We start from the raw sequence: 13,882 nt of genomic DNA on the forward strand, positions 1-13,882 counted from the left end.
TCTAATCCTAATATGTACTTTTTACCCCAAACATTTGTGGGTAGAAACAGAAGTAGAAAAGTGAAAGGACAAAGAAAAATATAATACAGCAAAGGATTTCAACTCGAGATATATTGCGTGACAGTCTGCGATTTTATGGCATCTATCAAAACTCATTCTGCCCCTTAATTAGGCTTTTTTGTCCTCGTCAACAAAGTAAACTGTCGACATCATTACATCGTTATGGTCAGTCGTCATCGGGTCTCAGCTGGAAACCTAATCAGCATTATGACAGGAACTGAATCGTGGTAGAAAATGGAGGAAGTAAAATGTAACAATTCTACATTTTCAAGGCTTTTTTTGTGGAACTGATAGATATTCTGATGTGAACCAGTGTAGGAAATATGCTATTTATCATGAGATTCCTTTGTCATCATTATAGCAACAAAAGCTGTTCAGTCAGAGGGTGCTTCGGCTTCGCTGCATCAAAGAACATCACAGTAAATCATTCTGGTCCACAGCAAGAACTCCACACAACTTTTTTTTTTTACATTGACCAATGATGAAAAAAACTGGCTCTTCATAATAACAATCATTCCTGTTTGGGATTATTAAAAAAATATTCAGTTCGTTGCAATTCAGTAATTGGCCTCATTATCTCAGGGCTACTTAACCTCAACCCCATCTGCTACAACACATTGTTAGGTTTTGAAACATACTGACCTTCCGCACACACAAAGAAAAAAGGTGTCCCAGTAATCAAGTATTTGAGGTTATAATTTTCAGATCAGCTTTCAAACATTTTTGTGTCACATAATGAGATTTCTCTGTATACAGGGAAATGTGTTAGCCTCTACAAGAAACTACATTATGACATTGTTGACACAGAGGAGCCTAAACTCCCTCTTGTCTCTCTGCATTGTATTCTTTTCTCACTATCATAAAAGATGATTCTGCCGTTATGGCCAAACACAGAAGCAACACTAGAATACTGTTTCCTCTACTTTCTGTCACTCACAAACACCACTTTGTTTTGTCTGATGCCTCTTTCCCTCTCTGCTTGTTAGTTTTGTTCTAAACAATACCCTTAGACAAGAAACACAGCGCAAACACATATATTCACTCGTTCTCTTTAACCTCGGCACTGCTGAGACACCTGCACTGTTTTGTTCGGTTTCTGTGGTAAAAGTTAATTGGCCCTCGGCAAAATGGCCTGCAGTAACCTTGACAACACTAACCTGCTGAGAGACAGATCAGAGCTCAGAGAAAGCCTTACATATACACACACAACGTATACAGGGCAAGTGGACATATAGGCAATGAACAAGGCTGTGCTGAACATTCAGTGCCCCATGTTTAATATGGACACACATCACACACAAAGTACACATTCAGGGTAATATACGATCATTTCCATGCATGTCTGTGGGTTCAGAGAAGCAATCTCACTCTGCAGCAGACACACACACAAGCACACTTCGAGCTACCCTTCCTCTGTCCAATCTGCTAATTTGCTGTGTATTATTTATGGGTGCTCCCAAGATGCTTATAAAGGCGAAACGCCACAGTCAGCTTTTTTATTTACATTTCTTCCTCTTCCCTTCCTTCTCTACCTCCATTACCCTTCCATCCTGTTAATTCTTTACCAAACCTTCTTTCTCTTAATTCCTCCTCTCGTCACCCATTGCCTCCCTATATTTCCTTGCCTCCTACTCTACTTCCTCGACTGTGATTGTTGCCTTTATCCTTAGCTTCTTGCACCTGTCACCCATTTTCACTCCATCACCTGCCAGCTTTATACCCCATCCTCATTACTTCACCTCGCCTCCTGTCGACCCTGATCTTTCCTCTTTTCCTCCCTGTGAGGTGTCTGCCTCCTTTTAGTCTCCCTAACAGCCCATCTTCTTCAAGGTATGTCCATCTCTCCTGCCATGTGGCACATTCAGCTATTCAGAGAAGAGCCCACGAGGGGTTGTTAGGTTCATCCTCATTCTAATGCATAAGCAGCACTTAACTTCTGTTTCACCACTGGCCATTTAGTAAAGTATTTTACTATATACTTTAAAGGCTTGCCAAGCCATTTGCTATTTGCAATGAGATGTGTCACCCTTTTCCCAAAAACCTGTTGTCAGTGCCAGATTTTATTTTGAATTATGCAATACACTCCCTTTTTTATTTTCCGTTCTATATTTTGTTCTAACATTTTACTCTTTATATGGACTGCTGTATTTGCATTAAGGGGATACCAAAAAGCTTCATGCTTTCTGAAAGAAGAAATCTATTTAACCAAAGAGATAATCCATGTCTCTCCAGATCTTAAATACAATAATGATATTAATAATTTGATAATAAAAATTTGAGGTATGATGTTTTATTTTAGCTGGGTTTCTTTTTAAGAGGACATTGCTCATAGGACGTGAGGCCAATGTTTAACCATGTTTTTATTGAAATTCAAACCTAGAAATGAAAAAATTTACAAAAAATTCTATGATGAAATGATGCAGAATGAAATATTTATTTGATTTAACTGCTTTTCACAAGTTAATGAACACTATACCAGCCCACTTTTCTAGATTTCTTTGTTTCCAATGTACGTCTTGTTTTTTTCATGATGAAATAATCACCCAACTTCCTTGTTTGCACGCAAAGTGCTTTTTTTTTTCTTTGCTTTCCTTTGGTACAACACTCTGTTGTTAATTTTATATCTATAAATATGCTTATTCTTCTCATTTAAGAGATTCTCTATTACGTGAAAAACTTCCTTAGCTTCTCTTTTTATAGATCTTGATAGCGAATGTTATGTTTCACGTTTTTAAATATATTTAAGTTTGGTTTAAGCAGATTATTATTTTATATATATATATATATATATATATATATATATATAAAATAATAATCTGCTTAAAGCAGTATATTTTTATTTTTTTTGTGGTTTAGCCAGTTACAATTTGGAATTACTCTCCCTCTATAAATATACAAATATGTTGTCCTCAATTTATCTATCAACCCATCACCCCAACTATTTATAGCCTATGCTCTTTTTCTGTCTTTTCTTTCCTGTCTTTTAATCCACCATCTTCTCTCCCTCCATTTATCTCTTGTGCCTCTGTGTCCATTCTAATGTTGTTTCTTGATCCTCCACTGCTTTAAGTTTTATTACCTCCATAAATGTTCCTAAGAGCCTGCAATATCACTTCGCTAAAGCACTTGAAGAAAAGGAAGCTTACAAGAATAAAGAAAGAAGGGCCCAGCAGTGACGTTGCTTGGTCCCATGGATGACAATTCAAATAAGAAAATGCATTAAAACAAAATGGTATCAGGGACATATAAGTGAATTGGACAATAACAAATGACCATGTGTGCACCATGCTGCTTTAACCTCTACAAGTATTTTTTCTTTTTTTTTGCCGATAGTAACTCATCTAAATTTGCTGGATGTCTTTCGGGCGTAGGGCCAGAAAAGCTTTTATATCCATAAAGGCCTATGGATCACAGAGAATTGCATTAAGCTGTCCAATTTAATTACAGTATCGACAAAACATAATAGATACTTACAGTCTTACGAAGAGCGATGGATAGAGGAAGTGAAAGAACAGAGAAGAGAGAAAGCTGGAGAAACAAAAAGTGCAGACAATGTCCATTCATAATGCTGATACAGTATCAAAGGAGGCGTTTGAGGAATGTGTGCATGTGTGTGTGTGTGTTTATGTAGGTGTGTGTGGTTGTGTGTCTCGATCAAATGATTTGCGAGGGCCCATGAGAGCTTTTGAGAACGCTTAGTTTGAGTCTGATGCTACAGCTCCCTGATGGCTTTTCTCCTTGCATACACATTCAAATGTGCACACAAAAACACACACTAGAATAATCTAACACAATGTCATTCACTCATGTGTCCACACACACACTGTACACTGTACCCCCATACACACATACACCCACACACACTCACACACATACTTACTTAGGTCCATGTAATGGAACAAGTTAGAAAAGTGGCTGTCCTGTCCCATTGCAGCCAGCCAGGGCTGTCAAACTCCCATCCAACATGATCAATAGAGGAGGGTAATATTTTCATTCATACAGCGCCCACTTAATTAAATCACTGGAAGTGGATTGGGGGTTGAGGTTGAAATGGGGAGGAGGGACAGGGCTCCGAAGCAAGGGCACAAAGTCAAAAGACTGGTGAAGAATTACAAAGACTGGAAAGAGAAAAGCAAAAAAAGAGAGATAAATATGTAACTAAGGCCATTCTGTGTGTCCTCCATTAATGTCATGCTGGAACATAGAGGCGGATTTTAAGGTTATACCGTTCTGATGGAAAGCAGTTTTATTGTCTCTGCAGCATTTTTTTTTCATTTTCCCAAAAAATGACATTTATTCTATTATCTAAATGGCAAGCTTTTAGGAAATGCACACTAGTAGTTCTGTATTTTTTACAAATGCCTATCATGTTTTTTTCAGAGAGCTAAACAAGACAATCAATACCATTCTACTAATAAATCTATCTGGCAAACATCAGGCTACAGTAATCAGACTGTTAGCTTAAGTTATATATATTCACACGCATAGTTTAACTTACTGTAAGGGCAGAAGAACAGGACTCTGTGACGGTGAATACAAGGAACTACATTAGAACTTTAAAGCTCAATACAAAGAGGAAGGTAACAGAGAATGAGGGGGGGAAATTGAAAACAGAAAGCACTTGAATTTTTAGATCAGTGATTCTTGAGAGGGCTGAAGAGATAACTTCTCTTGGTTGACAGATGGCTATGGAGAAAAAAATAAATAAGGGGAAGTCTTCTATTTTACAAAACCTGTAGATTGTGTTAAAAACAGACTTTGTAGAGTGCTTTTCAAAGTGTTATTGCGTGCAAACAAGAGTCTTGTATAGTTGGGGGTTGTGTCAAAAAGGCTGGGAACCGCTATTTAGACCATCACAGTTTGGAAACATAAGAAGAGAGTTTGTTCAAAATTGTTGACTTAGAAAATCCTTTACCATACAGTGCCATACTGCAGTCCTGCTGCTCCCAATGTACTGCCAGCGTGATGGAAAACACATCTCCCACAGTTTGTTGGCATGAGTCAGAATCACTGCATTATAGTGTCACTGTAGCCAAGACAGTGGTTATAATGGGAGGGTTTCAGTTGAAAATGCATGAAGCTATACATTTGTGTCATTGCCAATATGCAGATTTGCCAGACTTTTTAACTTGTCCGTTAAAACAATAGAGTACTGTGAACAGAAGCTAAATTTTTGATTTCCTTCAGAGGCTTCAAAAAGTCTCTCTACCTGTTGTAGGGTTGTAATAATACTGTAAAACCAAACTGAGTAGACAATGTGAATGCATGGCTACCCTCACTGTTAAAGTGTATGAATCCATCGATGACTCACTATTTTCACGTTTTCAATTTGTAAGTCTTACAAAAGGTGAGAAAAATGGTTTAATGGGAATAGAAGCATGTAAAACCATGACATCAAAAACTTAAACAGCTACAGAAATTATCTTAAACTATTATTTTGGGTATTAAAATCTTGCCATATATTTATTGTGACCTAAAGGCAGTAGTTGACATCAAGTTGAAATAGTATAAATAGCACGTTAATAATTATAGAGCTTATAAATACCACAAATTATTAAATCACAGCTACAGTATGGGCAGTAAGTATACTAGCTGCATGACTTTGCTTGTACCCTACAGTAGAGTGCCTTAAAAAACAAGGGGAATGTGAGCTAGCCAGCAGTCGATATTTATTACTCTCTTTATGGAACAATATTAAATGCAGTTACAGCTCCCAAGGGAGATAAAAAAGAGACAGACACAGAGTGGGAAATGGATATAGCCGATTGGAAAAAAGTGAGAGAAGAGAAGTGAGACAAGAAGAGAAAAAGTCAGAGGCTTGCACCAGCCAATAAAGGTCCCAGGTTAAAAAAAAACAAAAAAAAAAACAAACATGTGTAACCCCTATCTTCCTACTTTCTTCTTCTCTTCATCCTCCTCAATTTTCTGTCCGCCTAGAGCTCAGCCAAGGGTCACTCCTCTTTCTTTCTTCCACTACAGTAACTCTTCTTTTAATGAAAGACACACACACAAAGATGCATATATTTTGCAACCCATTCACTCTCACTTGCCTGCTGTTTCGTTTACAAAGGCTCACAAATTCTACCTGACACACGGACACACACCTCTGTTCCCCTCCTTGTCATTTCTGTCTAACTAAGACCTCCTGTGATGCCGTCTGACACAAAGCCCCGTGAAATCAAACAGGTCTGCCTCCACTCTTCTGTTCGTAGGTTAATGGTTCAGTGCTGAGTGGCCTTAGCTCATATCTGAATGAGCCTGAGGGTGGATCCGTCTATTATTTGGAGTCTGCTGAGGTTTATTGAGTTCTACATGTATGAACAGAAAAGATGATAAAATACAGATTTTAATGTGTTGCTGTACTTACACTGTATAATTATACATGTGTGTTTCTGTGGTGTAGTTTTCTGCACATTTCTATATGTAAAGTGTTAACACCAGTATTAAAGGGGACACTGTGTAGCCTGTGGAGTGTGTGTCCTTGTGTGCATTTGTGTTTAAAGGGTTAACAGTAATATCCGAAGCAACAAAGGGTGACCTGGCGAGTGTTATTATTCTTTTCACATGAATAATGGAACTTCATATTGAGGAGGTGATAGCTGGAAGCACACACACACAAACACACGCTCACTCCTTAACACGACCACCACTTCCCCAACCCAAAGAGGATATTTCTGTCATCCTCAATCCCTAAAGACTGCTAGGGGCCACAGAGAGTCACCATGCCCAGAAAAGAGAAGCCATGACTGGGAAATGTTAACCAATGGGGTTGGGGTGTGTGGAGTGAAAAGGCCTGGAAGACCTTTGGTCTAAAGTCTATGAATTATACAGTACTTAAAAAACTATGACAAACATAGAATGGAAAATGAAGGAATATTTCTTTCTTCCTTTGTTGCTATTTATTCTTCTTCCTTCTACTCTTGAGCAGTCCACTGTCATCGCCATCCTCTCTTTCTAGCCTTCAGCTCTAAACTTGGTGCACTGGAACTTTGTCTTGGTTCTGTTCAGTTCTTCCCTTGATCCCTCAAATGGTCTGAAGCTGTTTTCATAATCAGTATCACTGTAATTTACAGAATTTTACTCATCTTAATAGAACTGATGTATAATTCAAACAGCCATTTGTTTCTTTAATAGAATTCTTCACAGAATAATTGTTCGGTCCCTCAAACTCTGTGGCAATAGAGAGGGACCAAAAAAAAGGCTAAACCCAATTATTGAAGTGTGCAAGCACACTGGTGTCCAACCCATCCCACTATACAAATGAGCCCTGTGTGTTCCTGTGTGTATGTGCTTTCGTGGTTAGTCTATCAGTGAGTGTCCTTTTCAAGGATCACAGGCCAATCTCTTGTTGGTGATAGCACTCACTCTTCTCAAAGGTCGTCAGGTATGACTCACTTGGAGATGAGGGAAGACAACTGTTTACATGAAGATGTAATGTAGCTCTGGATATTGAATGTGTTCTGACATGAATAATATATTGTGACATCATAAAGAGTAATTTACAACATCTGCCAGAGAGTAAAGCCATGAAAAGTAATGCAAAATGGCATACAAAGACATCTTCTAGAATATTAAAGGTCCCAAAGGACTATTTTTCAATCAGCTTCTTAGTAAGTGCATTATATACCACGGTCATGTGAACAAGAATATACACCCTACTTCAGTTGAAAGGTTTTACATATCAGGAAATCAAAATACAAAATCTGGTCTTAAAAATGAGCTAAATGCAACCTGAGATGAAAAGAAACACATGCCATGATGTTATTTATTTCACAAAAACAAATCTAACGTATTAATAGCTTGCAGAATCAACCTCAGCAGCAATCACTAAATTAAAATATATGGTGAGGTCTTTATTTACTATAAATGCTTCGGATACCAAGCCTCTGTCAGGGGCAGGCCTATGTTTCTAATTCTCATTGCTATCAGTATGACTTGCCACATTGTACGGTGCCTCATTTTAATGCCTCACAACAACATCTGGAATAGTGCACATAAACACGTGCACATGCCTCATTTCATCATGCGTTCATATGTGAATCAACTGTAAGTAAGTCTACTCATTTATATGGAAATCCCATAATCACTGGTAGGTGTGTAAAACTCCAGCATATTTTTTTCCTGTAGAATATGTTAAAAAAGAAAAGAAAAAATAGAGTCCGCTAGAAAACTGAATGAACAACATGGTGAACAGGCTGAAAACTATTAGCTCAACAATGTGTGACTGCACACTTAATTCTGCTTGCACTTTATCAAAGTCTTGTCTGAATTTAGTTGGATGGAAAACCCTCTGTACTTAACAGGGCTTTATTGTTAATAATGCTCAAAATGAAGGAATCAAACAGCTACTTTGACAGTTGCTTAATCCTTGACAATAAGACATTTAAGTTTATTTCTTTAATATACAAGGGGTATAAGCTGAATTTTTTTCACATTGGTAAGCACATTGTAGTGACAGTTTTTTGTTTTGTTTCATCTATCTCTCCATATATTGAGGGCTAGCCCCTATTTGTTTGTGTCAAGCCCAGTTTTGTCCCACACTTCTTTCAAAGTTGCTTCACTTCACTGACGTTTGTGAGCATTTGTTTGTGAACAGCTTTCTTAAGATCCTTAAGATCATATACTTATTATAAGGGAGTTTATTTTTCCTGACTGTACATGAAGACAAGTCTCGACACATGTACCATAACCCTCTTAATCAGTCAGACTGCAACTTGAAACAAAGTCACTCTAATGTCCAGTTGGGCAGGTAATTGTCTACTTCATCCTGCAGTATTCATCAGGCTTACATTTTTGTACTTTTCTTCTTTCCAATGAAATATTTATCATATATGTTTACTACTCCAAAATATTACCATAGCAGGGACCTCTATGGATGCGGCTGGATAATTAAACATTTTCTATAACACTCAAATAAATTGCATAAATGGACAACCAGAAAACACCCTTATGATTAAAACTCCTTTCAAAGCCTTGTGACATATGAATTTTATTATGGGTGCCTAAACTGTGGACTCCCGGAGCCCATGTCAGTCACTCAGCTGGAGTCATAAAGGCTGTCAGAGAGACACACAGTCTCATAATGGCTTTTATTTGACTTGGATGGTTCTCCTTCTGTTAGAAGAAATAACAAATAAATATCATGGTTAGTAAACAAAACAATAAAAAATTTATTAGCTGCAAAACTTCTTTGAAATCTAACTTTCTTCATGTGCTTCTCATGCGTGTTTTCATTTTCCTGCTTTCCTTTTTTTCATATCACTCTCCACTTTGTTTGTCAGCAGCCCACAAAGGGCAGAGCCACAAAAATAATTGCAAATAATTGAGATAAACTGAATTAAATCAGGGATATAGCTAGTTAGGTATATAGATAATGACAATGACAGGGAATAAGAAAAGAAGGAAGCATGTGATGGAAAGCAACTGCTTTGTTTTCTTTTTGCTCTGTCAGCATGACACCAACAAAGACAGAAAAAGGATGAAAACCTCCTTACTATACCCAAAAATTTCCAAAACCTTCAAACCAAAAATGTACAGACAATGGATATTTTCCATATGCTGCACGTTAAAACAACATAATATAATTCCTGTCTGTCAAATGTTTACCTTTCCCGTGCGCCTTTGTTACCACATGTGCTGAACAAAATTGCATATGAAAGCGCATATTTAATTTACTCTAAAAAGTATACAATGCCTGGCATATACTGTAGTTTTCCCATCAAGGCCTGCAGAGACAAAACAGGAACGCTCATCTCTTGTCAAACAAACAGAATGAGCCTGAAAGCACAAGGCTGAAAGGGAAAAGTCTGAAATGAAGGAACTTTGTTAATTTGATGACATTAGTTTAATGTGTGCGTGACTGTCCAATTGTGATAACTTGTCATAAACAATGTTTTTTAACTGTGTTTCAAGAAAATTTCATGAATGCAACTGATACATAATTGCCTTACCCCATACTGTCTAGCTGATTAGGGTGATGTATGTGTGCAAAAGCATACGCGTGTGTGTTCCGCAAGGTCAAACAGGAAAGTCCAGGCCGAGGTCTGACACTCCTCTGAGCAACTCTGCTGTGATTATCTGAGTGTATGCTGACTATTTAACATGCATGGTCATGTATTACTGTGCTGCTGCTGATTGACTTTGCACATGGAGTGTTTAGCTTAGGCCTGACTGGCAGGAATATAGGGCGATTAGCTTGTCTGATATTTTCATACCTTTCTGTCTCTCCTTCTAATTACATTATGCTTTCTGAGCCCTGTTTCTCTGCCAGGCCTCCTTCCAAAACAACAACACTAATAGAGTTAAGGCTAAACCATTGTGTCATGTCAAAGATCATTTAGCTCATATAGGTTTTCAATACAGGAGAAGAAACAGAGTCGGTGAGGGTGTTGTGTGCACTGCCGTATTTTCTGTGTGTGTAGAGACGAAAAGAGTCATATATACTGATGGTATAAAACGTGTTTGTGCTCTTCAGTTTCGTAGAAAAGAAAAAGCTGCAATATGGAAGGTCTCAAGTGAAAAAAGAAACTATTAAAAACATGTGAAACACACACATGCAACACACACACTTTCTGATTCTCTGATGCTTTCCTCATTCTTTCCCTGCCACTGCCTCTCCATTAATCACATACACACATACTTCAATGCAGCAGATGGCCTCATACCAGCAATATTTCTGATAGTTCCTTTTGTCTTTGAAGCTCTTTGGACCAAATTGTTCCACTGATCATAAATGTCACATCACCCTTTCTCTTACCCCTCCCTTTCTTCATCTATTTCTCCTTCTGTGCCTTTGTTCTGTAATTGGCTGTATGTGTTTGTAGGGATGTGTGTGCATTCATGAGGGCGTGCACGAGTGTGTGGCATTGACCAAATGTTGGTGGTTTTGATTATCTGATGACTTCTCATATCTCTAAGTGCTTTGCATACCTCAACGGATGTTTTCTGTCACTGTCTGTCTCAATCTCACTCTGTCTCTCTGTCTGTCTCTCCAGAGACCTCAGTGAGAACCAGATTCAGGCGGTTCCAAGGAAAGCTTTCAGAGGAATTACCAGTGTCAAGAACTTGTAAGTACAATCACTTTTTCTTTCCTTCTCCTCTCTCTCTTTGTCTATCTCTCTCTCTCTCTCTCTCTCTCTCTCTCTCTCTCGACCTGTTTGTTTTTTAAAATCTTTTATAAAATCTTTTTTTAAATCTTTTATAAAACGTTTCTTGTTTAAATCTGTCTCACCCTTTGTGTTTCTCTGTTATGGAACCTAATTCTTTAAATTATTTTTTTACAACACTGGAGACAAACTGTAAAACTACATACCATTGTGTCATACTGTCATGTCATGAAAAATGATGTCTTGCGCATACTGTACAAATAATAATGTACAAAACATCTAGAATATTTTAGATTGAGGAAAGAAACAACAGGCAACACGTCAAATACTGGTAAATTTAGAAAATTTGGGCTTTTTAGTTTCTATACCATCTCTAATTTCAGAAAAGTAGGAATAAAAGTCCCAAAATGTATTTAAATTGTCTTTGTATTTCCCCTGCAATTGAGGACCAAACAGTTGCTTAATATACTGCATTTGAAGCCTTTGTGTCATGCTGCTCTAAAAATAAAAGGATGAAAATTCTATTGATGTTATCTATCAAAATTATGTGCTCTTGTTTAATTCCAGCTCACAGTTTCTGTGTTTTGGTGTCATTTGTGGTAGTTTTAGTATATCCCCTCACTTCTGATTCCACCTGCTCTGATATTAAAGTGAAGACAGGGATGATAAAGAAGGTAATAAAAACTGGAGGTGATGACAACTCATTACAGTAAGTGCAATAAAATGTTCCCAACAATGAGGATAAACAAGGCTTTATCCCATATCTCTGAAAGCCAGGACAAATTACCTGAATTTGGTAGCAGTGGTGAGGACATAAGCTCTGTTGGTGCCAGCTAAGTTTGACCTGGTCTCATGGCATGATGTGAAATTGTAACATTGGTCCACAGTGCAAGTGTAGTTTTACAATAAAGGCTCATAACATGAGTAATTACTTTGTTTCCCCTGTAATGAGACAGAGTCCCATACACAAACGTGGCTTAAGTTCAGATTCTTCAGAACTTAAGGCACTAATCCTTCAGCCTTCATGCAAGTGTTGCCAGGAACTGTCCTTCACAACGTTTTCCACAGTCATTGCACTTTGCTAATTCCTTTCTTTTCGATTGTGCTCTCACCCACTAATGGCTAGTGTGAATACATTCTACAGATTAACCAGAAAGAATGAAAAAATGTAATTATTAGTTTAATTATTTGCCATGCAGCCTTGGTTGCGGGACTATCACAATGTAGACCTTCGACCAAAGCTGTCAACCAAAGGGAAAGACTGGCACCCCATTTGCTGTTGGGTAGAAACCTTATATCATATATTATCATTTTTATTGATTTCTTTTTTTACAAGTCATTTTTTTTATCACTCATGCTTTGCATCTCTCTAAGATTCCACAGATAAATAAAAAGTATTATGGTGAGCTTATGAAATAATCGTGTTCCTCCACTGGATTCTTAAAACCTTGTTTTGGTCTCCACAGGTACATCTTGAAACCAATTAACAAACTTAATAAATATTTTTCTTGAATTTATTCAATTTATTGAAAAAAAAATTCCATTTCTGTTTGTCCCTAACAGTAGGTAGCAGTATGGAAACATAGCTATTAGTAGTCCCGTCATTCAAATAACAACAGTAACTACAGTAGGTTTAAGCCAGTCCATATGCAAGAGCTGCAGTAAATGAATTAAATTGAAAATAAAGAGCTGCTCATTTGAATAAGTAAAACACAAAATTTCCAGGGACAGTGGAAACAAAATGTTGACACCAACATTAATTATTAAACAGCTAAAATCGAACACACATATAGCTTTTTTTTTTTTTCATTGTTTTCTGGGCATCAAAGGTTTCTGCTCAAAAGTGACAATATTTCAGAGCTGTCACAAAAACAAAATAATTTAAGATGTCAGAATAGTTTAACACAATGAAATTGATGGAGTTTATATTTCATCATTGTGATCTCGAAGAAATACATTTCACTTTGAGATAATATGTCAAAATATGCTATTTTTTCTGGACCTATAGTTTTATTCAAATGTGGTTAAAAGCTTTCCTGTTTGAATCTTGTTCAAACTTCAAATGATTTATCTGCTATTTCCATCAAAGCTGAACCCTCCCACCTACTCAACTCCACTTTAGCTTCAATTCTTGTCATCACTTCTCTCTACCATCACCCTTCAAATCCTCACACTCATCTCTCTACTTTTTCACCTCCCCCATGTTCCCATTTTTCTAATTTTCTTCTTTTTTTCTCTTCTCTCCCCATTCCCTCTCTTCTTGTCCACAGAGGTTTTGTCCTTACATCAAATGCTCGATACCATCCTGTCATTTATTCATGATGTCCTAATCACCAATACTGCGATCAATATGCTGCCTAATCAATCTTTCTCATCAATAATAGCTGATCAATCCTGCCTCTAAACTAGCAGACAGACTCTTGGGGCAGTATCCTCAATATAAGGGACCTCAATGAAGATAGACAAAGTAGAACAGAATAAAAAAACAGAACAGAACAGAACTAAGCACTGTGTATAGCAGTAGTTTAGTAGGACAGTTCAGATTTATGTGACAAGAAATCTAGAAAATGGTGCTTAAAAACAGCAGATTATCTCTAAAAATCTCTTCTCTGTGTGCTGAAGTTTGCTGTTGTTGTTGCTTTTTTTGCCACACAGGATTGAAATGATAAACGAGAAGAAGGTATGTTGAGATAGAAAAATCTTTAAAACTAAAGTAC

The 13,882-nt window shown here is 37.3% G+C and overlaps 1 protein-coding gene across 1 annotated transcript in view; it reads left to right on the forward strand.

Annotated features, from left to right (window-relative positions):
- slit3 (slit homolog 3 (Drosophila)) overlaps nucleotides 1-13,882 on the forward strand; it is a 244,166-nt gene that overhangs the window by 118,421 nt on the left and 111,863 nt on the right. The window contains exon 5 of the mRNA XM_072395321.1: nucleotides 11,055-11,126. Coding sequence (XP_072251422.1) covers nucleotides 11,055-11,126 — 72 coding nt within the window. The remainder of the gene's footprint in view (nucleotides 1-11,054; nucleotides 11,127-13,882) is intronic.

This window comes from Leuresthes tenuis, unplaced genomic scaffold (assembly GCF_036924035.1).
Source record: "Leuresthes tenuis unplaced genomic scaffold, fLeuTen1.0.hap1 SCAF_11, whole genome shotgun sequence".
NCBI classification, from domain to species: Eukaryota; Metazoa; Chordata; class Actinopteri; order Atheriniformes; family Atherinopsidae; genus Leuresthes; species Leuresthes tenuis.